The sequence below is a fragment of the Rousettus aegyptiacus genome, unplaced genomic scaffold (genome assembly GCF_014176215.1).
Source record: "Rousettus aegyptiacus isolate mRouAeg1 unplaced genomic scaffold, mRouAeg1.p scaffold_m13_p_13, whole genome shotgun sequence".
NCBI lineage: Eukaryota > Metazoa > Chordata > Mammalia > Chiroptera > Pteropodidae > Rousettus > Rousettus aegyptiacus.
The window spans coordinates 52,997,878-53,025,372 of NW_023416288.1; the positions used below are offsets into that span (position 1 = coordinate 52,997,878).

The 27,495-nt window shown below is 58.2% G+C and overlaps 1 protein-coding gene across 1 annotated transcript; it reads left to right on the top strand.

Annotated features, from left to right (window-relative positions):
• The first annotated feature begins 389 nt into the window (after nucleotides 1-389).
• On the top strand, nucleotides 390-25,157 carry NOBOX (NOBOX oogenesis homeobox). Its single transcript, XM_036230222.1, has 13 exons — nucleotides 390-433; nucleotides 5,056-5,234; nucleotides 5,449-5,737; nucleotides 6,646-6,837; nucleotides 12,569-12,652; nucleotides 12,814-13,047; nucleotides 20,271-20,869; nucleotides 21,248-21,354; nucleotides 21,643-21,749; nucleotides 21,989-22,074; nucleotides 22,302-22,533; nucleotides 22,846-23,153; nucleotides 23,860-25,157. The coding sequence occupies exons 1-13, from the start codon at nucleotides 390-392 to the stop codon at nucleotides 24,159-24,161; spliced, it is 2,763 nt and encodes a 920-aa protein (XP_036086115.1). The 3' UTR covers nucleotides 24,162-25,157.
• The last annotated feature ends 2,338 nt before the right edge of the window (nucleotides 25,158-27,495 follow it).

Here is a 27,495-nt window from a genome sequence, read left to right on the forward strand (position 1 = left end):
TACTCCGAACACGTTACTGTCTCTAAACACAAACTGAGCGCCGACGAAGGCAGACACGGGGTGCAATGGGGGGTGCAATGCCGTCCCGCAGGCCACGTGATAGCAGAGGGAGCGAGAGACCAAAGAGGGAGAACGGAGCGGGAGAGAGCGACGGGAAGGGAAGGCGCGTCTCCTGCGCGCGGCGGGGACAGGACCGCGGCGGGGGCGGCTCGGGGGGCGGCACTGCGGGCGAGGGGGGCGGGCAGAGAGGAGAGGGATTCCTCCCCGTTTCTAACCCTCCGGAACGCTGCCTGCAGCTAATAACAACCCAGCGCCCGGCAGCAGCGGGCCCTCCGCGCATCGAGTAGGAGGACGTTGGCGAGAAGCTCGAAGCAGGGCGATGGCGAGCGATGGCGGGCGAGGCGCAGACGGACAGCGGCTGGACCACGACCGCGTGGGCGACGCCGGACGGAGCCCCGCGGACTCCTCGCCGCGGCCGGCCATGGCTCGTGGAATCCGAGGTCGCTTTTCTCTTATGTCCACTGTCTTTTTCCCATATTTTTAAGACAATAAGCAGCATGTACAGTAAAATTTTATTTTCTTAATATATTATTCAGTTTTAAATATTTAAAAATCCCTACATAGGTCGCATGTGAATAAAGAGATTTTCTAACGGTGCAAATACATTCAGACGAGCCGGCGCGGACACACAGAGGCAGGTGCGTGAGGTTCCCAGAGGCGCTACGTGCCAGGGCACGGGCAGGCGTGGGAGCCGCGCAGCCCGCCCGCCAGCGCGGAGGCTCCCGCCCTCTGAGTCCCTCGGTTTGCTCAGGCATTAAAATACAGCATTCATGTTATTATTCTAAAACACAATTCAGAAAACGTTTATAAACAGTATTTCAGCTCTCCATTCAATCATACATTCGTTCAACGAATGCCGGCACATCTGTCCTTACTCTGGACTTCCAGGCAAGACGGCAGAGTCGGTGAACACTGCGCTCACCTCCTCCCACGACCACATCAAAATTACAGCCGAACCACAGGGCAGCTGTCACTGAGAACGCCCTGAAGACCAGCTGAACAGAAGTCCTATAACTGTGGATATAAAGAAGGAGCCACACCAGGACTGGTACCGGGCCCGGAGACGTGGAGTGGGCGCCCCCACCCCCTGTGGTGGTAAAGAAATGGGAGGGATAGCTGGGCTTCAGAGGTCCGCCCTGAGGAGCCAAGGGCCCTGGCCCCAGGGCGCCAGTCCCTAACCTCCGGCTGTGAACACCAGCGGGGACTGTCCCTAGTGAGCAGAGCAGCTGGAGACCTAGGTGTTGCAGGTCGTAAAGGGCCCACGCACAATTCACACCCCACACAGACTCCCGGCTCTGAGCTCCAGCCCAGGTGCAGCAGCTTGGAAAGCCCCAGGGGCATACAACACTGGCTTCAGGGTGAGGGTTGGTGGGGTGGGGGCCAGGGCAGCTCTATCCTGGGGATGGAGGCGCTGGCAAGCCTCGACTTCCCATGGCTTTCCAACGCAGCCAGCCTCCCACAGCTTGCACTGCGAACTTTCCCAAAATCCCTCAAAAGTCCACAAACCCCAAATAAGCAGCACTGGCCCCGGCGTGCTCTGCGCCTCCTGCTAAGTGGCCCCAAGGCCAGCACCAGGGGCACCAACCACAGATCACTCTGTAGCTCCTACCAGGAGGTCCCAGGCCAGGCACAGGCAGTGTCTGACCTTGACCTGCACCAGAACCCATCCTGAGACGTCCCAGAATCCACACACCCAGTGGCCGGCTTCAGACCACACCGGAGCATCACCCAGTTAGCTACATAAGTGACACACCCAAAGGGTGGACTCGACAGGCACCCCGGAGCCCCCTTAGAGCAAACCCCAGCCCATGGGGTCCACCCCCACACAGCTGCACATCCACTGTAGTCACTGCCAGACCTCATGGCCAGTCAGCCTGCGGGTCGAGTCCACCCACCGATGTGCCAACAGCAATCCGGGCTCAACTACAACAGGAAGGAGGTGCACACGAACCACACAAGGGACACCCCTGGAGCACCCAACTCAAGTGGCCAAGAAGACTGCACCCCTGGGCCCCACAGAACACCTACTACACAAAGTCACTCTGCCAAGACGGGGAGACTTCGCAACCCACCTAACACACAGAAACAAGCAAGGGGACAGCCAAAACGAGGAGACAAAGAAACGCGTCCCAAGTGAAAAGACAGAACAAAACTCCAGAGAAAGAACAAAAAGAAATGGAGATAAGCAATCTATCAGGTGCGGAATTCAAAACGATGGTTATAAGGATGCTCAATGAATTTAGGGGCAGAGTAGATTAATCCAGTGAGCACTTCAACGAAGAGATAAGAAACAAGCAAACAAACAAAAACGGAGCTGGAAAACATAAAAAAGAGCCAGTCGGAAATGAATGGGGCGATAGGTCAAAGTACAAATCAGGAGTCGATGGACGGTCACGGGGTGGGGGGCGCAGCACAGGGAATGCGGTCGGCAGTGACGTGACAGCTAGGTGAAGGGCCAGAGGGCGGGAAAAACACGTGTTTTTATAAACCGCACAAATGCCTAAGCAATGTACTGTACACCTGGAACGGATCAAATAACCGAAGGACACGGTGACTGAAATGAAGGGCGCACGGGGGCCGCCGACGGCAGAGCAGATGGAGAGGACAGGGTCGGCCGCCTAGAAGGCGGAGTCGCAGAGAACCCCCGAAGGGGACGCCAGAGGCAGAGGCCTGTTCAAAGCGCGGGCAGTTCGAGGGACCCCTGGGACATGGGCATTTGCATCGCGGGAGTGAGGGCCAGAAGGACGGGGGAGGGCGCGAGGGACTGGCAACCTGCCCGAGGAAACAGTGACAGGAAACAGCCCCGAACCGGCAAAGGGAATCGACAGACGAGCTCGGGACGGGCACAGGGCCCCAGGCAAGACAAACTCAAAGAGGCCACGGCGGACGCGGTGTAACTAAAATGACGACGGAGGCGAGGACATGTAAAGGGATAAAGACGGTCTCTTCGGTGAACGGTGCTGGGGAAACGGGAAGATACGTGCGGAAAAATAACACCGCGCGCTTTCTCACGCCACGTACGCTAAACTCGAGACGGGTTAAAGACTCAAACGTAAGACGCGACATCGTAACACTCCTAGAACGTGGGCAGTGAGCTCGGGGCCATGGCTCTTAGTGCTATTTTCTTATGGTCTCTCTCTTCAGGCAGGAAAGCAGAAATAAACGGTGCTACGTCAAACGAGAAGGTTTTGCACAGCAAGGGGCCCCTCGCCGAAGCGGAAAGACCACCGACCAACTGGGAGGAGGCATTCGTCATTTGGTTACTATCCAAAAAATATATAAAGACCTCCTATGTGTAACTTAATGTCCATAAAACAATCTGATTTAAAAAAAAAAAATAGGCAGAGGGCCTAAATAGATGTTTCTGCAAAGAGGGCATACAGATGGCCCGTACCCACGAAAAGATGTTCGATGTCAGTAATCAGAGGAATTAGAACGACACTCTGACCTCAGACCCATCGGAATGGCCATCATCAACGATCGACAGAGAAACGAGTGCTGAGCAGGACGTGGAGACCGGGGGACCCTCGGGCGCTGTGGCGGGGCTGCAGATGGCACGGCCTCTGCGGAGATCCCCCAGATCGGAAATGAAGCTACCACGTGACCTGGCGATTCCACTTCTGGGTGCTCATCTGAAGAAATCCGAAACGCCAATTCAGGAAGGTCCATGCACCCCCACGTTTACTGCAACACTGTCTGCAGCAGCCAAGGTGAGTGTCCACGGCAGAGAGAGGGATGAGGAAGATGGGCTACACGTAGGCGCCGGAATACTACTCGGCCCTGAAAAAGCACGGACCGTTCATCGCGTGCAGCAACCTGGGGGGACCTCGAGGGCATCGGGTTAGACAAACACCACGCGATGGCGCCTCCACGAGGAACCCCAACACCGAAACGAACAGGGCAGAGACAACCTCACGGACACAGAGAGCACAGACGGTCGCCAGATGCGAGGTAGGTGGGGGGCGCAGGTGAGAAAGGGGAGGGGGTTAAACTGTGCGAACTGCCGGGTATGAAAACAGCCACGGGGACCGCGCGTCCGGCGCGGAGAATCAGGCGACGACACCGTGACCGCTGCCGGCCGGGCGTCACCTCGTGAGCCGTGCAGACATCTCTCCCCTGCCGCACGCCGGAAACTAATGACGCCGTGTGTCGACGGCAATCGAAAATGGTTTTTTTTAATTTTAAAACACTGAGCATCTCCTCCTCAAATTTCGGTTCCGTCATCGTAATCGCGCCCTTGCTTCTGCCCTCAGCTCCCTCGCTGGGCTCACTCGGCAGAGCCAGCGCTCGGAGGAAACCCAGCTCTGCCTCCCTGGCACCTGAGAGGGGCGGGCGAAATCCCGCACCCACGGGGACCGGGGACCGGCCTCGCTGGAGAGTAGACACGCCTGGCCACCCGCTCGCCCTTCCCGCTCCTCCGTCCCTCTGCCCTGGGCCACTCTCGCCGCTACTAGAAAGAAACAGCACCTGAAACGCACAGGTTCTTCTCTTGACCCCGCTTCCTCTGACGGCTGCCCCCTCGTGACTCTGTTCCCCTTTCGAAATTTTCTGGACACCTGCACTTTTTCCAAAGTCCCCGTCCCATGGCCCTCCTGGACCCTCCCCGATGACCCCTGACCCACCGCCGCACCAGGCTCGTCTCGGGCACCGCCGGCAGCCACACTGCCGGAGCCGACCACGCGCCCAACGCGCCCGGCTGCCCAGCACGCGGCGCCCGCCGGGCCGTCCCCTCCGGGACGCCGGGCCCCCCGGCTCCCACCCGACCCCCTGGCCGCGCCTCTCTGCCCCCCGGCCCATCCCTTTCCTCCAGCCGTAACAGCGGCATCTCCCTCGGGCGCCGCTCTCCTGCGGTTTTCTCTCTCTGCTCGCTCTCACTGACCTCAGCTAACACGTCCGTGATCGATCGACACCTGCGTCTCGCACTCGAGGGCGCCCAGCACGAGCCCTGTGCTGCTCTCCCCGGAGCCTGCTCCGCTGGCCCCCTCCGCATCGCAGCGAGGCCATCCCGTCCTTCCCACCGCTGGAGCCCGCACCCCTGGGCCACTCCCGGCTCCCCCGGCTCCCACAGACCGCTGGCCAGGCCTTCCACGTGCTCTCGGAATCTGACCGCTTCTCAGCACTGCGCCATCGGCGGCTGGCCCAAGCCACCGCCGCCTCGCGCCTGAATCGCTGCGGTCACCCGGCGCTGCCCACTGTCCTTCTCCCCAGCTGTGCCCAGCACAGCTGCAATGCCCGACCACGCCGTTTCTCTACTCAGAACCCTGCGGTTTTGGCCTAGGAAAAAAGCCAAAGTGCCCACATGGACCCGAATGCTCGGCGGCTCTGGCCCAGGGCGCCCGTCGCCCCTCTCCCGTGGTCCATCCTCTCCTCCTGCTCACCCTTTTCCAGCTTCACGGGTCGCCTTCCCGTTCCGCAAACACCCCCAGTCACACTCCTGGCTGGAAGGCCCCTCCCCAGATGCCCCCTGGGCGGGCATCCTGGCGTCCGATCTCGCCTTCTCAGCAAGGCCTCCTGGAGCGTGCCGTGTCATGAGGAAACATGCCCAGTACCCCAGTGCGCCCACGCCACCTCGTCCGGTCCCTGGCGCTGAGATGGAGCCCGAGCCCCGAGGGCAGCACCCAGCAGAGTGCAGTCCTGCACTCGACACCTGCTTGTCGAGGATTTACTGCCTGCCGGGGTTGGTGCCTGTCTCCTTGGAGTGTATGACCTGATTCTGAGATTTCCCGGAGATAACTGATTTTTAGAATAGTCAAAAGAAAATGGAAAAGCATCAGGACGAACTGCACCAACCACCCTCCCGTAGAGCATGCTGAATGCTCTGGGCCATTAATTGCACTCTGATGACAGAAGCAGACGTGATAATCACCCGCTTCAGGGTTCAGGCTTCCGTGCTACCCCATGAAATCAGGAGGCCACGGGCAGGACCCCGAGGCTCCTCAGTCCAGTATGTAAAAAGAATGGCCCTAACGACGCTAAGCATAACTAATGACGGACAAAATAAATCACAGAAGACACAATATCACGCTAGTCTTTCAACAACTCCCCTAAATAATAAAAAAGAAAATGCTCCCAATGAAAACACGCCCATCTAAGAAATTCCCCACATGGAAATCAAGTCTTATGCCTTATTCAACAATTAGCGGGACGGAAACACTTCCACGCCCATTTTTCTGCAGTTCCGGCAGCAAATTGATAACCTCGGGCAATATTTAATCAGCACCCTTTAAAAATAGTTCGCTAAATCAGTCAACTACGAAATAACCTCGCCCAAATAATTAAGTTCAAACTGCGTTTCGAATCCGTCATGTGCTCTCGCTGTGTGCAGGTCCCCTCCTCCCTCTGGGACTCTCCGTCATCACCTGGATCGGCGGGCCGTGTAAATCCACGAATCCACACACCGCGCAGCGCGGGCGGGAGCATCTCTGCCCTGCTGTCCTGAGCACCTGCCGGTCCGCACTGAGGGTCCGCACTGAGGGTTCCGTCATCGGAAGCGGCTCTGGCTCCGCCCTTAACCCAGTGGAGACCGGACTTCACGACGAGCCTCCCCCTGACCAGGGACTTCACAACGAGCCTCCCCCGGTCCAGGGACTTCACGACGAGCCTCCCCCTGACCAGGGACGTCGCCCACCTTACTCGGCGTGAGCAAGCGGGGACGTGCTCTAGTCAGGACCTCTCCCGAGAGACAGCAGCCCTGCTGACCGCTGTCGTGACTGGCTTGACGAGACCCAAGAACCCGGCCTTCGACCTGGGGGAGAGCAGGGCGGGCAGTGGTGTCAGGTGAGGGGACAGTGGGGGTGGGGGGCTGGGTCATGGACCAAGCGGCCTGTGGCCTGGGCAAAGGGAACCAAGGAAATTCGGGAAGGGCTGTAAATTGGATCGAACGTATTATCATATCAATTGCTCTACATATCAAGAAGTCTTCCTTACATCCTAGAAGGTTCCGGAACGCAAAGGCAAACAGATCAGCCTCTGCTTGTGCGGCTCTTCCGGACATGGGCCGGGCGCCCAGCACCGGCGACGGCTGCCTCCCCCCTTCCCCCTTCCCCCTTCCACGGGCTTCTTGCTCACGGGGCTGCTGTCTGACAGAGGGAAACCAGGCTTCTTCCTGCGGGACTCCGCTGCGAGCGGTGGCTTGCGGGAGTGTCGCGCCCGGGCTGGACTGGGAGGACTCTCCTCTAGCTGCAGCCGGCAGAGGCGACCTACTCCGCGGCCCTCGCGGCCATTCTCCGGAGCCCCGTGCAGACGCGCACAGCCTCGAGCCGGACAACACCCTGGACCACGGCGCCCCTGACCCTGGGGCCCGAGGCTTGTCCGATCGGCGACCAACCCTTCTTGCAGGCAGACAGGACCCCTCGCGCGCACCCTGAGCTCTGCGTGCACGCCGGGGACCCAGTTACAGCCCCCGAGCAGCCGCGTCGTTTTCGGAATGTTTCCCGGGCATCCAGACGCAGGTGACTGGCGGCACATACCTGCACCTCCCGGCCCCACACTGAAATGTGCCTGTGGGAGAGCTTCCTCCACCAGGTGGCAGCCGAGCCTCACTCAAGCACACCGTGTCGCCATCACGGCCCCATGAAGGAGCAGTCCACAGCTTTAGGGCCACGCTGCCTAGGGACAGGCCTGCCTCCACGCGTGGGGTTCTCTGGAAGACGATCCACATCGATGACGCAAACCGCGGGGCGTCCGACGGCTCCTTCCGAGCTCGGGGATGGCATTTTACCAGCCGCGAGGAAGACGGTGTCTCAGGGCTTCTCCGCCTCGTTCCTCCGCTCCCCCGCAGCACGCAGGGAGGTCCACTTCCTCGGGAGACCGTGCGGGCCTCGGGGTGGGGGGGGGGGGGGCAGGGCTCGGCTGTTTCCCCCCCTCCTCCAGCGCCCAGCCCCCCTCGGTCCTCCGGTCTCTCTTCTCGTCACTCACTCTTACATCTCAGTTATCTGGCTAACTCCACAACTCCAAGTCGTGTATGATGATTATTTTTCATTTTTTTTGGAGGGTGGGGAGACTTCCCTGATGCCCTGAGACCTTTCCGCTTAAATGTGTGAGAACCAGGTTTTGTTGAGGGCACCCTGGAACCCTGACTGACGGTGGCGAGGACAACATGCCCTCGGCGCTGACAGTGTCTGAGGCATGGTGGGCACCGATTCACGAGAAGAAATGAGCAGTGAATTTTCTACATGGCGGGAACTGAACAAATGCCCAGATGCTAACACAAGAGGCTCCCAGTACCCATCTTCTCCTTTTTCCGTCTTTGCTACGAGAAGATTGGGACGCAAACACTCGCTTCCCGAGCCCTCGTCCTCCCTGTTCTCAGGGAGAGAGAAACTAAATTTTCGGTGGCTAATAATTCAGTCTAACAACCTGGGTTGAGGGGCAGAGTGGACTGGAGAAGCAGGCAGCTCAGTCCGGAGCTGTCCCTGGACCGAGGGGGTGACTGTGGGAGAAGGGGGGCAGCCAAACCCCTGACGGAGGACAGGGTGCAACTTCTGCAGAGGCCTGCCAGTCCAGACTGTCAACGAGCCTTTCTCCCAGAGAGCCTTCTCGGGCTCAAGGGACATGTGTGGTCAAGGGCTAACAGGTGTCTCATTGGCAACCTGTATGGACAGGTGACAGAGACCAGCTGCCTCCACCATGCGCGGCCCAGAACCCGGGAGAAGCCCTTACAGGGACAGAGGTTCAGCATCAGAAGTAAAATGACTCGGAGGACATAAAGGTGGTATTTCTCACATGTCTGAGGGTGTGGACCTAGACTCACATGGCCACGATTTTTAATTAGATTGGAAGTGCCCAGGGCAAGTGGCTTTTATTCATGCGGCTTTGCACTGAGCCGCCGGTCATCCTGCTGCCCCTGAGTTTAATCTGGAAGCGCAGTGTTTTCGTGCCCAGAAACGAGGGGACCGCGACTCGGCGCCCGTTGCCTGTTCTCACGGGACAACGCTGCTCCTTGCTCAAGGCCAGGACCGGAGCGCACGGAGGCCTGTTTCGGTGGTTAGCGCTCTCATCAGCCTGAGGTTGGCTTTGTGATGCAGGGCGTTCCCAGAACACACGGGGCTTTCTCATCTCTTTGCTCTAACGATTTACTACAGCCAGCTTCTAACTCGGAGGTGAAGGAGATTGAGACCTCCTTTTGCAACTTTTGAATTAAAACCCACGAAGAAAATGTCAAGGTGAGAAGACATAAAACCTTATCAATATATAAAGTATAAGACAAAATAAAATTGCATAACCCTCTTCATAAAGGCCCGGCCGGCGTGGAGGGCGGCGGCCTCCTTGTTCTGAGCCTTTGCTTACTGGAATGAGCGGGGGTGAAGCCGGTTGTGAATAGCGTGAGACCCCTTCGAGTAACTCCATGCGACTAGCTGCACAGTACAAAGCAAACCTCCAAACGCGCCACTAAGTTCGAAGAGGAAGAGGTCTAAAATGATAAGGGCACGGGTATGATGTGCCCACACGGGGAGCAAACGCTTGCTGCGGCCACGCCCAGCACACCGTCTCGGAGCGTCGCCGAGAAGGGCCCGAGGTCACTCTGGGACGAGTGGGGCTTGGGGCCGGCGGTGCAGGCGGGCCTCGGCGGGGGCCAGCGGTGCGGGCAGGCCTCGGCGGGGGCCGCCGAGTGGCAGACACAGGCGCACACGGGGCCACTGTCCGTAACTGGCAGGGTCCAGAACAGCCTCACAGCGTCCACCGCGACCGGTCGGTGCCCAGGCCTTTCCAAGTATCCAATGCCGCCCCCGACGCTGCCCCCCACCCCCCATCAGCAGCCTTGCATGAGCCCAGCTTCTGGAAGTGCAGCCAATCCCCGGGAAGAAGGACAAGGCAATGTCCCCCTTCCTCCCTGATGCCACTGCCCCAGGGATGCCTGTGGGAAGTTCCAGACCAGCGGTGGTCAGACAGATGGACAGTAAAGCCCAAAGCGGAGAAAGATGGCTCAAAAATGGTCTTTGCGATAGCGAAGGCACATTGTCTGGGGAAAAGAAGGTAAAGATCTGAGCGATACGGCAGCAAAAATGTCGGCCGGAGTCTGTAACAGATGAGAACCCTGCTTCTCAGAGAACAGCCATCGCCAGCGTCAAAATCCCCTGGGCCACCTGCGAAAAACTGAAAGACTTCTGGGTCCTGCTCCGGAAATGCACAATCGGAATTGTGGGGGCGGGAGAGCGAATCGAGGGAATCTGCATTTTTAGCTCCATCGCCAGGTGACTGTTGAAGAGAAAACCAGCCCTGAGCAGGGTCTGCGGGACGCGGAGCCGCAGGGCAAAGGCCGCGCACGTGAGCGGCCAGCCAGGCCGCAAGGGGAGGGGAGGGTCGGAACTGCAGGCCCGGACGATCTGAATTACCTGGGGAAACACGGGCCCGGCACGCGGGCGCACGTCTGCTCCGAGGGGTTCCGCCTGCAGACGCCGCCCCGTCCGAGGCCGCAGGGGCTCCACCCCTCGCCGCGGGAACCGGGAACCGCAGCCGGCATCCCCCGTGCGAGGCGCGGTCACAGCCGGCCCGCGAGGCGCTTCTGCTCAGGGCTCTGCGTCTTGAAGGGGAAACTCAGAGACGGGCGGCCGCCCCGGCTCCTCTGCAGGTGGGACCACGGTGGCCCGGTGGCCGCAGGGCCTGTTCCCAGCGCGACTCCCCGGCCCCACCCCCGAGCCCACATCCACGAGCTGCTCATATGTTTTTCAATAAATTCCTTCCTGCCCAAGTTTCTGAGATTCGGAGGACACTGCAGGACGAAACTAGACCCAGGACAAACTCCTCCACATACTGGGGAGAACGAAGTCGAAGTCACGAGCCGGAGACGCACTCGGAGGGCTTGAGACGAGGGTTCGGGACAGGACGATCCCGAGGAAATTCAGAAAGCTCACCGAACAAAGGGAGGACTCGGATGTGCGCGGGTTGGCCGGTTCCTTTTCTGCCCTCCCAGGCTGCTCTGCTCGCATTTCTACTTTAAGAATTATCTCACTGTGTTGAAATCGTGAAGTCCCCCCAGCGGACTGTCAGAGTAAGAACGTGGTCCACCCCCCGCTGCATGCCCAGGGCATTTCCACAGCGGGCGAGGAGGAGAAAGGGGGCACTCCGCCTGAAGGAGGGTAACAAGAGCAGAGTGGTGGTTCCCACCCCCCACCCCCGAGCCTCCCGAGGTGCACGGTGAGCAGACCCCGAACGCCCGGCCTCCTGGGGCTGCTGTGGAAGCTGCACCCGGGTGTCCGCCAAAGCCTCTTCCCCGCCGGCGGTCTCCCCGCCTGTGCCTTCGAGGGCGCGTCCTCCCTGCCTTCGTCTTCCCCCCAGACCCCGTCACATCCTCTGCACTTTAAAGAAAGGAAGGGAGAGTCTTGAACTTTGAGAAGCTTTCTTTGCCTTTCTGCCCTGCAAAACTCCTTAGTCGAGGGAATGGGAAGGGCTTAATCGCCTGCCTGAAAGGGGGAAAATACATAATGAACAAAACACAAATCAATATCTCAAAAAGTTATCTGGCAAGGTCTCCTTTCTAATCCTGTGAGGTGATGAGGGCCACTGAGAACCAAGGATCTTCTTCTGTTACTCTGCACCCTTGGCATCATGCTGTGCACACAGAATGCGCCTAGGCACATCACAAAAAAATGCATTCGAGTAGGAAAAGAGGTCCATGGAGAGACAGACAGACAGACACACGGACGCAGGGGTTAATAATCTGAATTGGTGGGTAGAAGTTCCTAGGGCAACTGGAAGAATCGGATCGATTACGCAGTGGGAGAGATTATACCCTGAAGCACGAGGCCCGGGTTGGGCAGCAGGGGAAGGCCCGCAGGTGGAAGAAGAGCCCCTCTTTCTGGGGAGAAGAGGCCACGATGCACGCAGGGGACCCCCACGCTCGGCTTCGCGCTCCGTGAGTGTTCACGGCAGTCACCCTGCTCTGCCGCCGCCGCCGGGGACTAGTCATGGAGGCAGCGCAGAACTCATCTCGAGGTTTGCCGGCGGAGGAGGCAGGCCCTCACCTGCGGTCATGGCTGCCGGCCAGCCCTCGGGGATCCTGCAATGCCCGATGCCCTGGCCAAGCGGAGGTTCTGCACCGTCTCTAGAAACTGGGAAGAAGGAAGCGAGTAGAGATTCAGTGACCGGAAGAGGAGCCCGAGGCAGAGACGATGGTGCCTCCTTAATCACTCTGCCTTCTCGCACACTTCCCGGCGCCTCGCAGTGAATCGGAGCCTCGCGACCAGTTGAGGCTGACGAAATATGAGCAGGAGGGAAGAGGTCGAATCCCAGCTAAGGCAGCGGGAAGGTCCGAGCAACGGGGTGCGCTCTGCAGGAGACGGGCCGAGGACATGGCCAGCCCGAGCCCCGGCGCGGATGGGGCAGAACGCCCCGCTGACCAGGGCTGGGTGGACGTGCAGGAGGAAGGACAAAGGAGCCTTGTGGTTCCGACACACTGAGGTCTGGGGATTTTTTTCCCAGCTGAACCGATCCTGCCCTAATCTGTCCTATACACGTCGCAATCTCCTTTTTCTCCCTGGAAAAGGGTCACACTGTCTCATCCTCCAAGCGGCCGCCTGACTCCTGCAGGTGGCCCAGAGTCCGCAGGCCCTGGCACCCGCCGACCAGCACAGGCGGCGGCCCGGCTGGCGAGGTGAGAGGCGCGCAGAGGCCTCCTGGACGGGAGACGGGGCGGCCCGCCGGCTCCACGGCTCCCGCGTCTTTCCCGCGAGCTGAGCGACGGCTTTCGCGGGCCTGTTTCCCCGGGAGTCGCTCGTCTCCCATCGTTGCATCTCTCCCCACGCCCTCCTCCAGGGAAAGGGAGTCGCTCCCAGCCTCCAACCCACCGACTGAGATCGAGCAGAAGGAGCCGTGCAAAGACAAGGACGGGTCCTCTTCCAAGACCCAGAACTGTCGTCCTAACGCCAAGGGGCCTAAAAGTCTGGAGCCGGCCGACCGCAACGTGATCCCGCCCTGCGTGCTGATCACCAGGCCTGCGGGGTCTCCGCGTCAGAGGGACGAGCAAGGCGCAGCCGCCCCGGAGGACAGGTGTCCATGCTGGGGACGCAGCAGCGCGGACGCCCCTGTCCCGGTCCGCGGTCCACGGCGGAGCTCCGCCCCGCACCCCTTCCCGGGGGGGCCAGCAGCCCTGAGCCCGGCAGCAGAAATCCCCCCAGGACCCCAGAGGAGGAAAGAACGCCAGTTCAGGGGCACTTCTGACTGTCACCGAGGCCGCCCCGCCGGCCTGTCACGTTTGTGGCCTCGGAGCCCCAGACCCTGCCTCCTGCCTGGACGCGACGCTCGGCTGTGCACTCGGCAGCCTGCGGACCCCGCACAGGTTCGAGACTATAAAAGCAGAGGGCAGGGCAAGCAGCCAGGGGGAGAGACTGTTCTCAAAAGGCTGTAAGTGAAAATGAGAGAGGCTCTATTTTGAATCTGCTTTCTAATTTTGAAAAATGTAGAACTTTCCGCTTTTTTCCAACAGGTGGAGGACAAAGTATGGTACTGCCACTCGACAAATTCTGAGGAAGGAAAACAGTGAACCCGAACTGTGCTTTTCACGATCCATTCGAGGGGAGAAATGCTCAGAATCACATACAGAATATAATTACGATCATGGGGAACATGTTTGACACAGCGACGGCAAAAATACTGAGAGGAAATGCTCCAGCTTGCTCACGACTGATAGTCGATTGATGGAAAATTGTTTTTCCTTTTCTAATAATTCTGTGTTCACCAATGTCTTGCTAACAAATTTGCATGTCTATTATAGCACACATAACGATCGTTTCACTCTGAAAACAAATGAGATACAAATTCCTCTGCTTGCCTGTCTACAGCCCTGTTAAAGAAACATAATTTAAATCTAAACGTTTTAAAATTACCATCCACAAAGTTTAGCAGTGTTATATTACTTGCAAAATGTTTCTGTAAATTAAATTTAGCCGCATCTAGAAGAACCGGACTTGTGGTCAGAGCACTGGAATCAACATTTATTTTATTTTTATTTTTTGAGATAATCGTAGATCCACATGCAGTTGTAAGAAATGGCAGAGAGAGATGTCATCTAGACTCCCCCCATTTCCCGCCGACGGTACCATCTCGTGTAACTACAGTATGAACAACGTCACACCCAGAAACTACCACTGGCACGAGCCACGGGGCCGCCTCAGACCTCGCCTGTTTTACGGTCATTGGTACGCACGTGCATGTTTTGTGTTCTGTTCAGTTCTATCTCACCGTAGACTCGTGTGACCACCACAGTCCAGCTCGGCACAGTCCCACTGGAGCTGCCCCCTGGGACAGACACGGCCCGCTCCGTCCCCCGCCCCCTAAGTCCTGGCGACGATGGTCGACTTTTGGTCAACGAGCAATAACAGATCCCCCACGTGCCGACCACGATGCCAGGCACAGAAGGGCCGTGACACAAGTAGAAATCGCGTCAACAGTATCGCCTGGCAGTTAGGAGTCCAGGCAGGAACCAGACCGACTGGGTTCAAGCCTTGGGCGTGCCGCTTCCCAGCGGGGTGACCTTTGGCAAAGTACTGAAGCTCTCTATGCCAGGTTCTCCAATAAAGTGGGGATAATAATAGAACCTCCCGGGGCCGTCACGCAGATTCGGTGAGGTGGCATTTTAAGGCAAGTAGAAAGTGCCTGGTCTGGACCCGTGCGTGACGGCACCTAACGACTCACAGTCCAGCGGAGGACACGCAGGACACTGGTCAGGTCAGCCGACGCCAGGTGAGGCAGTTTCACTGCATACACAGTGCAGTGGGAGGACGTGGGAGGGACCCGCCCGGTCTGGCTTCCCAGAAGAGGGAATATTCGGGCTGGGCTTGGAAGCGTCAGACCGAGGACTTCAGAGGTTTCAGGATCAGTGGTGCTGAGGCACGGGAAAGGCGAGGGCCACTCCGGGAGCCCGGGAGCCCACAGGATGGTTAGAACCGAGGGCTGTGAGCAGTGTGGAGGGGCGGGCAGGGGAAGCAGCCACAGAGGCCGGCCCGGGAGGCGGGGGTCTGAGGGGGCCCTGAGGGCTGTGGTGTAATGAGCGCTGTGGCTTCGCGACCCTGGAGAAGACTGAAACAGAGCAGGGGGAGGACAGCCTGCCTCCCAAACACAGGGGCACCGGACGGGGCGGGGACAGGTAAATCAGAAAGCACAGCAAAGGCGACTGATCGCTACAGTCCGGCTAAAGCCAGCGGCTGTGGCAACTGTGTCTTCAACGCGGCCACTGTTCTCGTTGGAAGCATAAAATCGTGGGTGTCCGGGCGCCTGGGCTTAGCACGTGCGAGGCCACTCAGGCCACCACCCGCCAGGCAGTGTCCACCTTGGCCAGGTGATCTCGATGCCGCTGGCCCGCAACCTCAAACCCTCCTTTCCTAGGAGTCCCGAGGGAGCCGCTGGGCAGAGGCTCTGGCAGTTCCCAGTGTCACTCTTGGGCGCTGGCACCAATCAGCCTTGTCATCGTGAGGCCACGCTAATCTGATGATCTGTACATTTGCTTCTTCAGCCTCAGGATGTCCCTGTCCCTGAACAGGTGACTGGCCCCGGCGCCCCCTCCCCTCCCCTCCCCAGCCTTGGAGAAATTTCTCTTCCCTGTTGTCCCTGGGCCGTGATCCCCTACCCAGGGCCTCTTCATATTTCTGCCTGGCTTTCAGGCCTGGATTCTTGCCTCGCCGGTCCCAGGTAGTGCCAATGACCTGTTGCCACCTACGCCTGGGTGTGGCAGGTAGAACATAAACAAACTACCTTGTGCGTCTGCTTTGAAATTCTCCGTCGGCCTCCTCCTCCTGGTTATAGTTCTCATTACAGAAAGAGAGGGAGGAAGGACCAAGAATGATTATTTCATTTCCTTAACCTAATTATACGGTCAGCTCTACGGAGACTGAAAACGATGATTGATTTTATTCTGCAGTAGCATCAGACATGTTCTCCCAACCACTAGAAGAAAGAAATGTTGTAATAAATGGCTCTTGCTAAGAGGGTGGTTGTGGTGGCTTACAGTTTGCGTCTGAAAACCAAGAAACCAAAAAAATAAAATAAAAGTAAAAAAGCCTTTCCTCTAAACAAGGTTGAGCGTACGAAGCTGCCTAAAGATCACGAAGACAAAATGTAACCAAAGACGACTTAGAAATAAATATTCCCAAGTACCCCTAAAATAACACCTTCTCATCCTCCCAGAAACACCTCCTTCGCTTGAAGGTGGTCTGCAAAAGATGGCTTTTAACAGCATTTATCACGGAATACAATCCCTTCCCAACAAAACACATCAAGACATCCTCCCATGCCTTCTTAGGCCAAATTCACTTGTAGCCATTAAATCAAATTGTCACGTAAATAAACAAAATTATATCATTTGTTAAAAAAAAAAAAAAGTCACACAACAGCCAGCCAAGAATATCAAAATAAACTGTTTGAATTTTTTTGATGTCATATCCCAACTCCAACAAATTCGGTTATTAGTGTGTTTAGAAAACACCAACATCTTCAATTCCCTAAGCCCCAGAGCAAAGCCTTGTGTGCGCTTAGAGCCCGCATCTCTCAATGGTTGGTGTAAGGGTGGTGTCCCATCTACAGGTGACCTGAGTCTGCCTTTCTGACCTTTCCCCAGGCGGAGGACATGCAACGTGAATGGTGGCAGAAAAGAGTGATTTATTCTTAATTGAATTCGTCGCGCTCTGCTGCTCACTGTGGCAGACATCTTAGTGAAGGACAATTCCTCTCCTTCCCCCTCTCCTATCCCCAGGATTATCTCAATTGAATTGTTTTTGAAAGATCTAGGAGTGTCTCAAACTAACACCAATAAAAATCACCTGAGGGGCTTGTTACACTATTTCTGGGTCCCCCTCTGGACCCACCAATTAAAACACCTGGGGATGGGGCCTGGTAGACCCATTTTAAACAAATTCCCTAAGAACTGTTGATCTAGGGATGGTTGGGAACACTCTGGGAAACACTAGGTCAAAGAGACAATAAAACTGGAAAATGTGGGCGTGGGCAGCAGGTGAGCTGAGGCCGCAGAGAAGAGGCCCAGCCCTCAGCAGGCTCCTGGCCTTTCGGGAGCTTGGTCGTCAGTCATCTGCCGGGCAGGCAGGGAGGGGTGAGCGTAGGACTTTGAGCAGGGCTGTGACGCAATAGGCTTTACATTTAACCTGCCTCTCCTTCCAACCGTCAGCTCGCCCTCTCCGAGGACTCTCCTGCTGCCCCGCGCCCTGCAGCCCGAGTCCGGGAGAGGGCCCTGCCGCCCTGGGCTCATTCCTACACGTGCTCCTGGTTCAGCGCGGGCCAGCCGTACTGACGTGGTCCATCTACTTGTTCTCCTCTCCACCATACGCTCCTGCAGGCAAGGAAGCGACTTGTGCGCTGAGCCCGGCACACGGATGTCCGACAAGCACCTAACCGAGCAGACCGTTGTGTTCCGTTTACCACCACATCACCACCAAAGGGCCCCGACTCTTCAAACAGAAAAGCGGCTCAACAGCCCCACGCCCGGATCACCGCGGCCTAGAACGGTTCGTTTCCAGCTGAAAACCTGGCCCCTCTTTCTGAACCCCTCCTTTACCAGAGGACATTATAGGGGTCAGAATGGAACATCGGATGAGTGAGGTTTTCATCATATTACTACCAAGTTAACCCGTTTATATTTTTATGTTTCAAAAAGAACTGAAGCTCTCACAACTCTCCAATCCGCTCAAAGGGATTTACGACGCAGGAAAACGCACCAACAGGTGATCAGGGCGTGACCGCGTGCGGGGCCAGTCTTGGGAAGCCTAAAAGCAGAACACCTGGCCGCCATCGGGCCGCCCGCACCCCAAGCACCTGTTTCAGTTGGGCCGGCCCCGCCCACTCGAGGCAAATGCAAGGAAAAGACAACGGGAATTTTTAAATTCTGAAATTGTTTGACCAAGGAGGCGAGAGACATTCTACGAACGAACGAGGAATCACAAAGATCACCTTGCCAGGTGCCCCTCAGCAAACTCCCCTTCGCTGTCGGAGAATAGAACCGTGGCACCGGTCGGGTGGGCAGCGGGACCACGCAGCGCCTCTGCCGCCTACCTGTGGCCTCCCGAGCGCGCGCAGGTGTCCCCGTCCCGAGAACGTGTCCCCGTCCCGAGAGCGTGTCCCCGTCCCGAGAGCGTGTCCCCGTCCCGGGAACGTGTCCCCGTCCCGGGAACGTGTCCCCGTCCCGAGAACGTGTCCCCGTCCCGAGAGCGTGTCCCCGTCCCGAGAGCGTGTCCCCGTCCCGGGAACGTGTGCCGCACGAGCTTACCTTGGAGCGCGGGCCCTTCGTGGCCACCGAGGTCAGCTCCGCGCCCCGACCTCCTCCGCCATCGGCGCACGGCCCGTCCGAGTCGGCGCCTGACCAGCACTAGGGCCAAGCCGTCTGCGCCCGGCGACGAGCTGCACGGTCCCTGGCACAAGCGCGCTGAAAGGCCGTCCGCAGCTTCGCCGGACGAGACGGCGAAGTCTCGAGGGACAGAGAGGTGGAGGCCGGGCCGGAGACGGCGCGGAATGCAGAGGAGAGGGAAGTGAGAGGAGGAGAGGGGACGGGGGCGGAGGGTGGGGGGGGGGGGGGGCGGGAGGAGAGCTGGGAAGAAATATGGGCCAGAGGCAGGGGGGAGGGCCGAACGGGCCAGAGCAGATGCACAGAGAGACGTGGAGAGCGCAGGCCGGCCCGGCGGCGCGGTGCGGGGCGCAGGCCCGGGCTCCCCGCGGCCCGCACGCACCTGCCCGCGCGGCGAGGCTTCATTAGGCCGCGCCGGGCGGCCGGCCGCGTCCTGCGGAGCCCAGGCCATGGAGCCCGCCCAGGAGCCCGGGCTGCCGGCGCGGGGTGAGCCGGGGCGCGGGGGCGGGCCGGGGTGGGCGCCGGCGGGGGCTCGGGCCCCACCGCCCGTCCGGGCCCACGCGAGAGCGTGGCTAGGCCGAGGGGCTGGGGCGCCCTCCGCCCGGGGGTTCCCATCTCCACAGGCCGGGGCAGGAAACGCAAGGCCGGAGCCCCAGAACACTCTGGTCTGGGTTCCCACGCCGCGCCTTTCTCGCCGGGCTTGTCACTCCCGCCTGTGGCACTTGTTGGTCACCTGCTCTGTACCGGGTTCGCTAGGCCACCAGCTCTCCTCCCGGCGTGCGTACACGCGGTCCCGCGGCCTTGCCCTCCGCCAGCTCAGGCCCCGCTGCCGCTCGGCGGGCCACCCTGGGGAACAGCGCGGCAGAGCGCCCTGGGCCGCGAGGCCCAGCCTACTGAACACAGTGAGCACAGCGGGAGGCAGCCATTCCTTAAGCCTTTGTATCCCCTGCAATTTTCATTGAAGTAACAATGACGCTTAGTTATTAGTCAGCATCCATTCCAAAACACTCCAGTGTATTTGGAAACGAGGCAGCGGCTCCTTGGGCCAAGGGGTCTGGGGGTTATGAGTGAGTGGGGAGGCTCACGGGGCAGGCCGGCCCTGGGAAGGGCTGTGTGTGGGGATTAAGAGCTGTCTGGTCCTGGACAGGTTGCTCAGATTTCTAGCCTGTCCCTGTTGGAATGAGATGTGAACGGTGCCTTCCTCCAGATTAAATGCACACCGCATTCGTCTTGGAGAGGTGCCTAGCACAGTGCCTGGAACAGAGTAAGCATCTGACGCGCCAGTCCTAGCTCAAAGACAGGCAAGCTTGGCCCACTCGGCGAGTGATAGGGGCTTCCCGTGCCGGCTGAGCCACTCTTACTTCCCTGTATAAGGGAGGTGGCGCAGGCCCCTGGGCCCCTCTTGGGGCTCTGCTTTCTAGGGAAGGAGCAGGGGGTGCACATGGAGGTGAGGAGGTTGGCACGGACAGTGAGTTCCGTGCACGGCGCCCTCGCCTGGGCTTCTGCGAGGCCATCCCGTCCCACCTCGGCTCTAAGCAGTAACGTCTATACCTGGGGCAGGAACAAGATCCAGTCTTAGAAGCAGCAGAACCAGCCTCCCCCAACCCCCACATGTGTCCCTGAGAAATGCCTGAACAGATGCTTGTCCCACAAACGCACATTCCAGGTGTCTGGAACAAAACTACGAACTTTCAGGGAGTGAGTGTCCTCTGCCATTAGGACTGCTCTCCCGCCTTCTCTGTATGTGAGTGAAGACCCCCTTAGAGCTGCATAAACTCGCTTACATTTTCCAAAGCGGCTGGATTATCGAATTTGATTCTCACAACAGCCACGTTAGGGAGGTACACCTGGAGTCATCATCCCACTCACCACAGAGATGAATTAAAGCTTCAGCTCAAACCGGAAGCCGGTTACACGCGGGGAGCAGACTCTTCCTTCTCCCTGGTGCTAAGGCGGGTTGGTGCTGGCTCCCCACAGGCCGGGAAGGCGGAGGCCAGCCCCTGGCTGCGGGGCCGGAGGAGGAGGCACCACTGCAGAGTGCAGCCCCCCACACTCGGGACGCCCCAAGCGGGGAACTGCCCCCCTCCTGCACCGTCCCTGGGGAGGAGAAGCCGCCAGAGGCCACTGGAGAGCTGACTGGGGCCGATGCCCTGAGAGCATGCCGGCCGCCCGGCTCAGGGGCTCCCCACAAAGACGGAGCTCTGGCCCCGCCCAGACCCCAGCTTCAGGGAGACGGCTGCTCCCTCTCCAGGAGAGAGGCCAAGCCAGGGAAGAGGCCCCGCTCTCCAGGCTCTGGGAAGCAGAAAAAGCCTATCGCTGTGGGTCCAGCCTCAACGTCATCTCCCAGTGGCACCAACCCAGCCCGTGCCACACACAACCCAGTGCCTTGTGGGTCAGGCCGGGGGCCCTGCCACCTGGCCAACCTCCTCAGCACATTGGCCCAGAACAGCCAAAATACAAACCAGAAGAGGCCCCTGGAGGCAGCCTGTCAGGTTCGGAAAAAGACTCGAACCCTCTACCGCTCAGGTAAGTTCGCGAAGGTGAGAGGACTCTGCGAGATCTGGGGGAGTGTCCGGGAAAGCTGGGCTCAACCTCCCTGGAATGTGGGCCCAGGAGACTGGGGGGCGCTTAATTTGTACATCACCTTGTCCTGGATCCTGTCCTGACCTCTGGCAGGGCCATGGCCTCTGACCTCCGAGGGGACGGTTGGGTGGCCGCATCAGAACGTGAAATTGGAACCGCGTCAGAAGGGGCGGGAAGGAAAACAGCACACAGCGCCCGAGAGGGCAGGCTCCGGCCCGGCGGGAGACTCGGTTGCACGACTCCCGGAGGCGCCTGGGCCGAGGGCCGTGGTCCCTCTGGGAGGCTCCCGTCTTTCTCCTCTCCTGCCACGTCTTCTTCCAGACCAGCTGGAGGAGCTGGAAAGGATATTCCAAGAAGACCACTACCCTGACAGTGACAAGCGCCGAGAGATAGCCCAGACGGTGGGCGTCACCCCCCAGCGCATCATGGTAAAGGGGGCCGGGCAGCTGGAGGGGTGGGGGGACCAGGGGTGCTGGAGTCGGTCGCATTAGGGCTGGGTCGCCTGCTGTCACATTCCTACAGGCTGAGAACAGTAGGCGAGCAAAGGGCCTCAGAGGCTATACAGATGAGCCTTCTGTAAAACCCACAGGACGGAGGCATCCGAAGCCAGGGGTGACGGGACCTCCCAAAGTTATGTCGCTCCTCACGTGACAGGCAGGGCCAGCGTCTCAGTCTCTGCCCCGTTTCCCAAGCTCCTCAAGCCCCTCTCCCTGCAGGTGTGGTTCCAGAACCGCAGGGCCAAGTGGAGGAAGGTGGAGAAGGTGACCGGGAAGGGCAGCAAGGATGACCCTGCAGGCCCCGCCCCCGCCGGCAGTCAGTGCAGGTGAGAATTCCTCCAGGTGGATCATCCTGCAGGGAGGAAGTGAGGCCCAGGCCGGGATCCTGGGGTCGAGGAGAATGCTGGAAGGCTGGGGCTGAGGCTCATATCTAGAGAGATTTGGGCTGGATCAGGCGGGGAGGTTGCCAGCGCTTTGGGGACACTGGTGTCCCCTTCCCTGCACTGAGGCTCCGGTGCGAACCCAGCGCCATTCAGACAGCAGTCTCCCTTCTGTCTGCCCCCAGCTCTGCAGCCGAGCTGCCACCTCCTGTGCCTGTGGACCCAGAGCCTGGTACCTTCCCTCAGGAGCCACCTCTGGACACGCTCCCGGGTGAGCTGGCCACCTTCTGAGGGTTATTCTGGGGGATGTGGCAGCTGGGAAGAAAGCGAAGACAGGGGGTCTTTCTGGACAGACGTGGGAGTGGCCAAATCGCCCCGCTGCTTTGGTCCAGTGGGGCCGACTCGGGGGGCCCTGGGCATTGCGCATGGCCACCACCCGGCAGCCCAGAGCCGTCTCCCCGTTCTCAGCGCCATTACCCCTTCCACCTCGGTCCTTAGAGCCGCCCTTGCTGCTGACGTCGGACCAGACTCTGGCTCCAGCCCAGCAGAGCGAGGGTGATCAGAGGGTGGCGGCGACTCCACCACTCCTCAGCCCCCCACCCGTTCGCAGAGCCAACCCTCCTTTTGCCCTGGGCCCTATGCACACGCCCCAGCTGATGCCTCTGCTGCTGGACAACCTCGACAGCGACAGCAGCCACAGGGACGGCCCCTGTGGGTCCTGGGGGACGAGGTACGGAGCCTGATGGAATGCGCAGTTGTTAGCTCGGGAGGGGTCAGGGACGAGGACGGGGGAGCTCGGGAGGGAGAAGGTTCAGCGGGAGGAGCAGCGAGTATGACGAGGACTGAAAGGTAAGTGGGCGTGGCTGAGAGCAGGGGCGGGGGCGGGGGCCAGGACCCGGGGGAGGGAGACAGCAGGCGGCGGGCCTCCAGGCGGCGGGCCGAGGCCGCGGAGGAAGGGCGAGGCGGCCGGGGGCCGACAGTCCCCCGCCACGCGGCAGAGCGAGGCGGCCGGCCTGAGCCTTACCCAGCACTGTCCCCACAGCGTCGCGTCCCCCCCCACCTGCTCGTACTTGGAAGAGCCGGAACCCCAGGAGTTCCAGCCGAGCGCCCAGCCGGGGCTGTTCCCGTTCTCCCAGGCTCCCCAGGACCAGCTTTTCCTGCATCCTCAGCCCCAGTTTTCACATCTGCACCCCTTCCCCCCGTTCTCCCTGCCCAGTGCCCTGACGCCCCCACTGCCAGAAGACCCTCTCTTTCCCATGCCCTACGGCCCCAGTGGGGGCGCAGCACAGGGCTACTTCCCAGGCCCCCCCTCAGGGCAGATCCTGCTGCAGCCGCCGGCAGCCAACGCAGGTGAGTTGGGGCTGGAAGAGAAAGTGCCCTGTGTGACGGAGGGAGCGGAGGAGGGGGCGAGGCTCGCTGTGGGGGGTGGGGGGCCAGGCTGAGGTGAGCACAGGGTGAGGGGACCGCCTTTCCTCGCCCGGAGGTCTTTTTGAAGCTCTTCCTCAAGTTTCTTGGAGGCTGCAGAGCAGGTTGAGATACAGCAAGATCACTGTGGAGTTAGGAAAACAGAAGTCTGAAGTCCGGCTCCACAGTTCCCAAGGGCCTCAGCCTCAGTTTCTTGGGCTCTGACGTATTCCCACGTCAGAGGCACTGGGTGAAGATTAGAAACAACACGAGTGAAATACTCGGCAGGGGAGATGGTGGCTACTGTTAGTATTCTGACGGGCCACCTGGGCCTCTGGAAACCGGGAAGCAGCCACCTTACGGCGGAATTCTAGCAGAAAGGGAAGGTGTCCCGAGGGCGGTCTCCTCGCCGCCTGCATGACAGGGCACGCGACCTGGCCCGTGGTGCACTTCGCGCCAGTGCTGCCAGACCACCGGACTCAAGTCAGGAGCATGCCCGGTCCCCGGGCAGCACCCGGGGCCAGCATTTCAGCAGACCGGCCTGGGCCCTCGCCGGTGTTTCTGTGGCGGGAGTCTCCGTCACGGAACATGCTGAACCGTGGTGCATGCCCTAAGTCTTGTCTAATCTTTCCTGTGTTCTTTGACGCCGCAGGTGCGGTCCCCTGGAACGACCCCTACTTGCCAGAACTGCCCTTCCCTGGTCCCTTCTGCCCACAAGCTCTGGGGCATCCCACAGGAGGGGACGGCTACTTTCCGGATCTGCTTCCAGCTCCCTATGCTCAGGCCGTGAGCAGCCAGCCTTCTCCAGGGCCCACCCAGCTGCCCGAAGGGAGCAGGCCGGGAGCTGGGCCCTTCCTCGGCAAGGCCCGAGAGGAGCCGCCGGCCACCTCTGTGGACCCGCACTCAGCACCTCAGGGGGTCCAAGAGGAAGACAAGGACCGCCCTGGTCCCTAGACCTGGGGCCACAGAGTGAAGAGAGGCTGCCTGGGGGGACGGGGTTGGGGTGCTGCTGAGACGGGGGTCGAAGTTAAGGAACACTGACGGGGCAGTCAGACTTTTCCCCGTTGCGTGGGCCCCTCTGGCTGGACGCTGGTCTGAGAAGGAAGGAGGCTGGCTCTGCCCCTCCCGCCACACCTCCGCGCTGTGGTCCTGAAGACGGGGGCCTCTGTCCCTTGCGAGTGCTGCACCAGTTTGTTGTTTCATGTTCTCACTGGACAAACGAGCCAGAGTCCCCTGTAAGCAGTCCCAAGTCCGCTCTTGGGCTTCTCCTGCAATTACGTGTCTCCAACTCCCACTAATTAAGGGGTTCGTTCCCTCATAGCCTCTCACGCAGCTGCCCAGTTGTTGGCGGTGGCCCTGGGCGTGCCGGGGGAGGTCCCCACTGGGCCCGATCACACGGAGCCGGCACCCTCCCTGGCCTGTCTCTCCTGCTGGAGGAGAAATTGGGCATCTTGGGCCTTGCCTTCAGTCCTACCATTAATCCAGGCTCTATCCCAAACCCGAGTTGAAGCCGGGCAAAGCCGAGCCCGGCCCCTCTCTGGAATTGGGAACCCGTACCTATAGGATTACAAGAGAGGCCCGAGGATACTTAGGTTAAGTCTCTAGTATCGAGAACCCTGACTTATTTTTCCAAAGCTTTCTTTTTTTTACGGGGGAGGGGTAGGACTGAGGGGTCAGAGCACCAAGAAGAGGATGCTGATATATGTCGCACCCCACACCTGAGCGAACGGCGGGCAGTCCTACAGTGCACAAGCAGCTAGGGTTGAAGGCTGTCGATCAAACCACTTGCACCGGTGGGGGTGGGGGGCTGCCATTCCAGATGCTACGATTATTGGAAAATACATGATATTTTTTTTCCCAAAAATTTGTACTATAATCAATTGTTTATGTATATCCATCACAGTTCTAGAAAGATGGCTCAAAATAAATAAAAGGGGGAAAAAAATGGAAACGGAGGAGAAACTCCTTAGCTCCGTGAGCACACAGGTCCAGGTGTGGGTGGCCTCTCACGGGCCAGCGGGGTCGCCCACCTCCGCTCTGCTGTCCTCGCCGTCCGCGCCCTGCCAGGCGAGGGGCGCAGCAGCCTGACTCGGGGGACTGGAACTCCACACGGAAATAGTAGCCGTCCGCGCTGCGACACAGCCTGGGTCTTCTGAGGCACACGCGTCCCACCCCTCTCTCGCGTTCGCATTGTCCCGTGCAGCCCCTTAGATGAGCAGCCTAGACACCGACGTCAGGGGAAAAGACGACGACGACTGTTGGGTCACGTGCTCGTTCCTCTCCTGCCTCGGTCACCACGACAGTCCATCACGTCAGAGCCCTGCAGGGAGCCTGCAGTTTCTCCTTCAGAGCCTAACTGATTCAGGCTCCTGCTGCTCAGGTCAGCAGCGCCGCGGGACAGCGTGCATGCAACGGCGCAGACGTCCAAAGCCGAGGACGTGGGCGGTCGCCTGAGATCTGTGCTGGCGTGCAACACTTGATCGACGTGTCAGACAATCTAATAGTCGGCTAACAGCAAAATGAGTTCATTGAGAATTAAGAACGAAGGATGGACTAGCGAGAAAATGGTGCGAAGGAACCGCACAGGCTGACTGTCCACTCCCGGCCGGTGCAGGAATCTCCGTACCATCGGGGTAGGGTCACCCACCGGGTCTCCCCTGGGGGCTGCAGAGGAGGGGGCGGCTAACTCCCTTACGCAAGAGCCTGTACAACTTTGAAAACTTCACTCATAAAGTTCTTCCTTCTACTAGGAGAAATTCCACATTGTTCACTCATCTGAGTTTTGCTTTTCGTGTGCTACACAGGATAAACCTAATATCGCAAAATCCGAGGACGGTCTGTCATCCCTCAAAGGCTTGCCTTTGTGTGACTTGGTCTCCAGGTTCTTCGTCACCCGAGACGCCTCTTTTCAAATGAATGTGAGTTTAGGGATGTTCCTTTCAGGAATGGTGCCAGAAATGAACCTTACTTTGGACATGGTCTGGTCCGCTGCATGGTACAGTGTGACTGTCACCTCCGCCATATAGGACACACTCTTCTATTAATGTTGCCTGGAGAAAAAGCAACTCCCCGCCCCCCCCCCCCCCAGCCAGTTCATATTATTCTTGGTCCAAAACAAACTTATTGTCAACTATGACCCCTCAGTCATTTTAACAGAAGCTGTTTTAAAGTCAATCTCTCTCATTTTGTAGAGTTGACATTTTGAATCTAAATATAAAAAAGTTTATATTGCTTGTTCAGTTATTTAATTTTAGCCCATTATTGAGCTTGTTAAGATAGTTTAGAGTCCTTACATAACAGCCATTTTTTGCAATTTTTTCTCTTTGCTAATTATTATATTTTGTATATTTTATAATCAAGCCATTGATAAGCCATCATAGTAAACAGAATATAAGTAAGTATAGGAACATTTTTACATCACTCCTTAAAAGTACTCCATTAATGAACATTTTTTTTAGTAGAGAGGTAAACTAGCTAAAAATCCTCCTCAACTATATTATCGTCCTTTGTCATCTCTAGGATTTCAGAAACAGATTTTGGGGAGGGAAAAAAACTTTGCTGTATGACTCACCAAAATCAAACATTTTCTCTTTATAGCACTCTAATAATTTAACAGTTTTATAAACCTAAAACATAATAAATAAGATTTAGTTTGGCACAACTTAGTCTTAGGAAACACTTGTCTGTTATGATTATTTTTTATCATATGCACAAATTACTTTTCAATAATCTCTTTACATTATGTTGATTCTCCTTTAGTTTCTACAAATCACCATTTGACAATAAGGCTAATTGCCTCAAATCTTACAGATCCTCTCCTTTCTGTTCTAGAAAAAATATATAGAATTATTTAAATCAGTTATAAGACTCTGGTTTGGGTTTTAAATTCATCTTATGTTTTTTGTCTGACCCTTTTAATATCTAGAACATTCTTTCTGAAGAAGATAGGCTAAAATCAGAGTCAAGGGCCCCTCCTTTCTCTGTTATGTGCTGGCGCTGTAACGTCTGCCTCGAGGGCGCCATGATCTTTCCCCTGCTCTTCCTGTTCCGAGTTTGGTTTTATTAGTGTCGTTGCTGAGTGTCATTGTTGCTATTGGTCGTTTGCATGTCTTGCAGCACTGAATTTCTCCCGAGCTTCACACTTGGAGATATTATTCTTGAAACTGCAGTGTGTGCCTTCTTTTAACTTTTACATCTTTTCAGCTTTTCAAAATCTGAGCTTGTAGCTGCATTGTTGGCTCCTGGGCGACCTCGTCGGTTCTTCCTTGTCATTCTCTGTGACTACACC

Excerpts from the sequence above, each read along its gene's own strand:
- NOBOX (XM_036230222.1), top strand. The coding sequence starts at position 390 with ATGGCGGGCGAGGCGCAGACGGACAGCGGCTGGACCACGACCGC. Across the intron at positions 20,870-21,247 it reads TCGAACCCTCTACCGCTCAG|ACCAGCTGGAGGAGCTGGAA; the intron begins GTAAGTTCGCGA and ends GTCTTCTTCCAG. Across the intron at positions 21,355-21,642 it reads TCACCCCCCAGCGCATCATG|GTGTGGTTCCAGAACCGCAG; the intron begins GTAAAGGGGGCC and ends CTCTCCCTGCAG.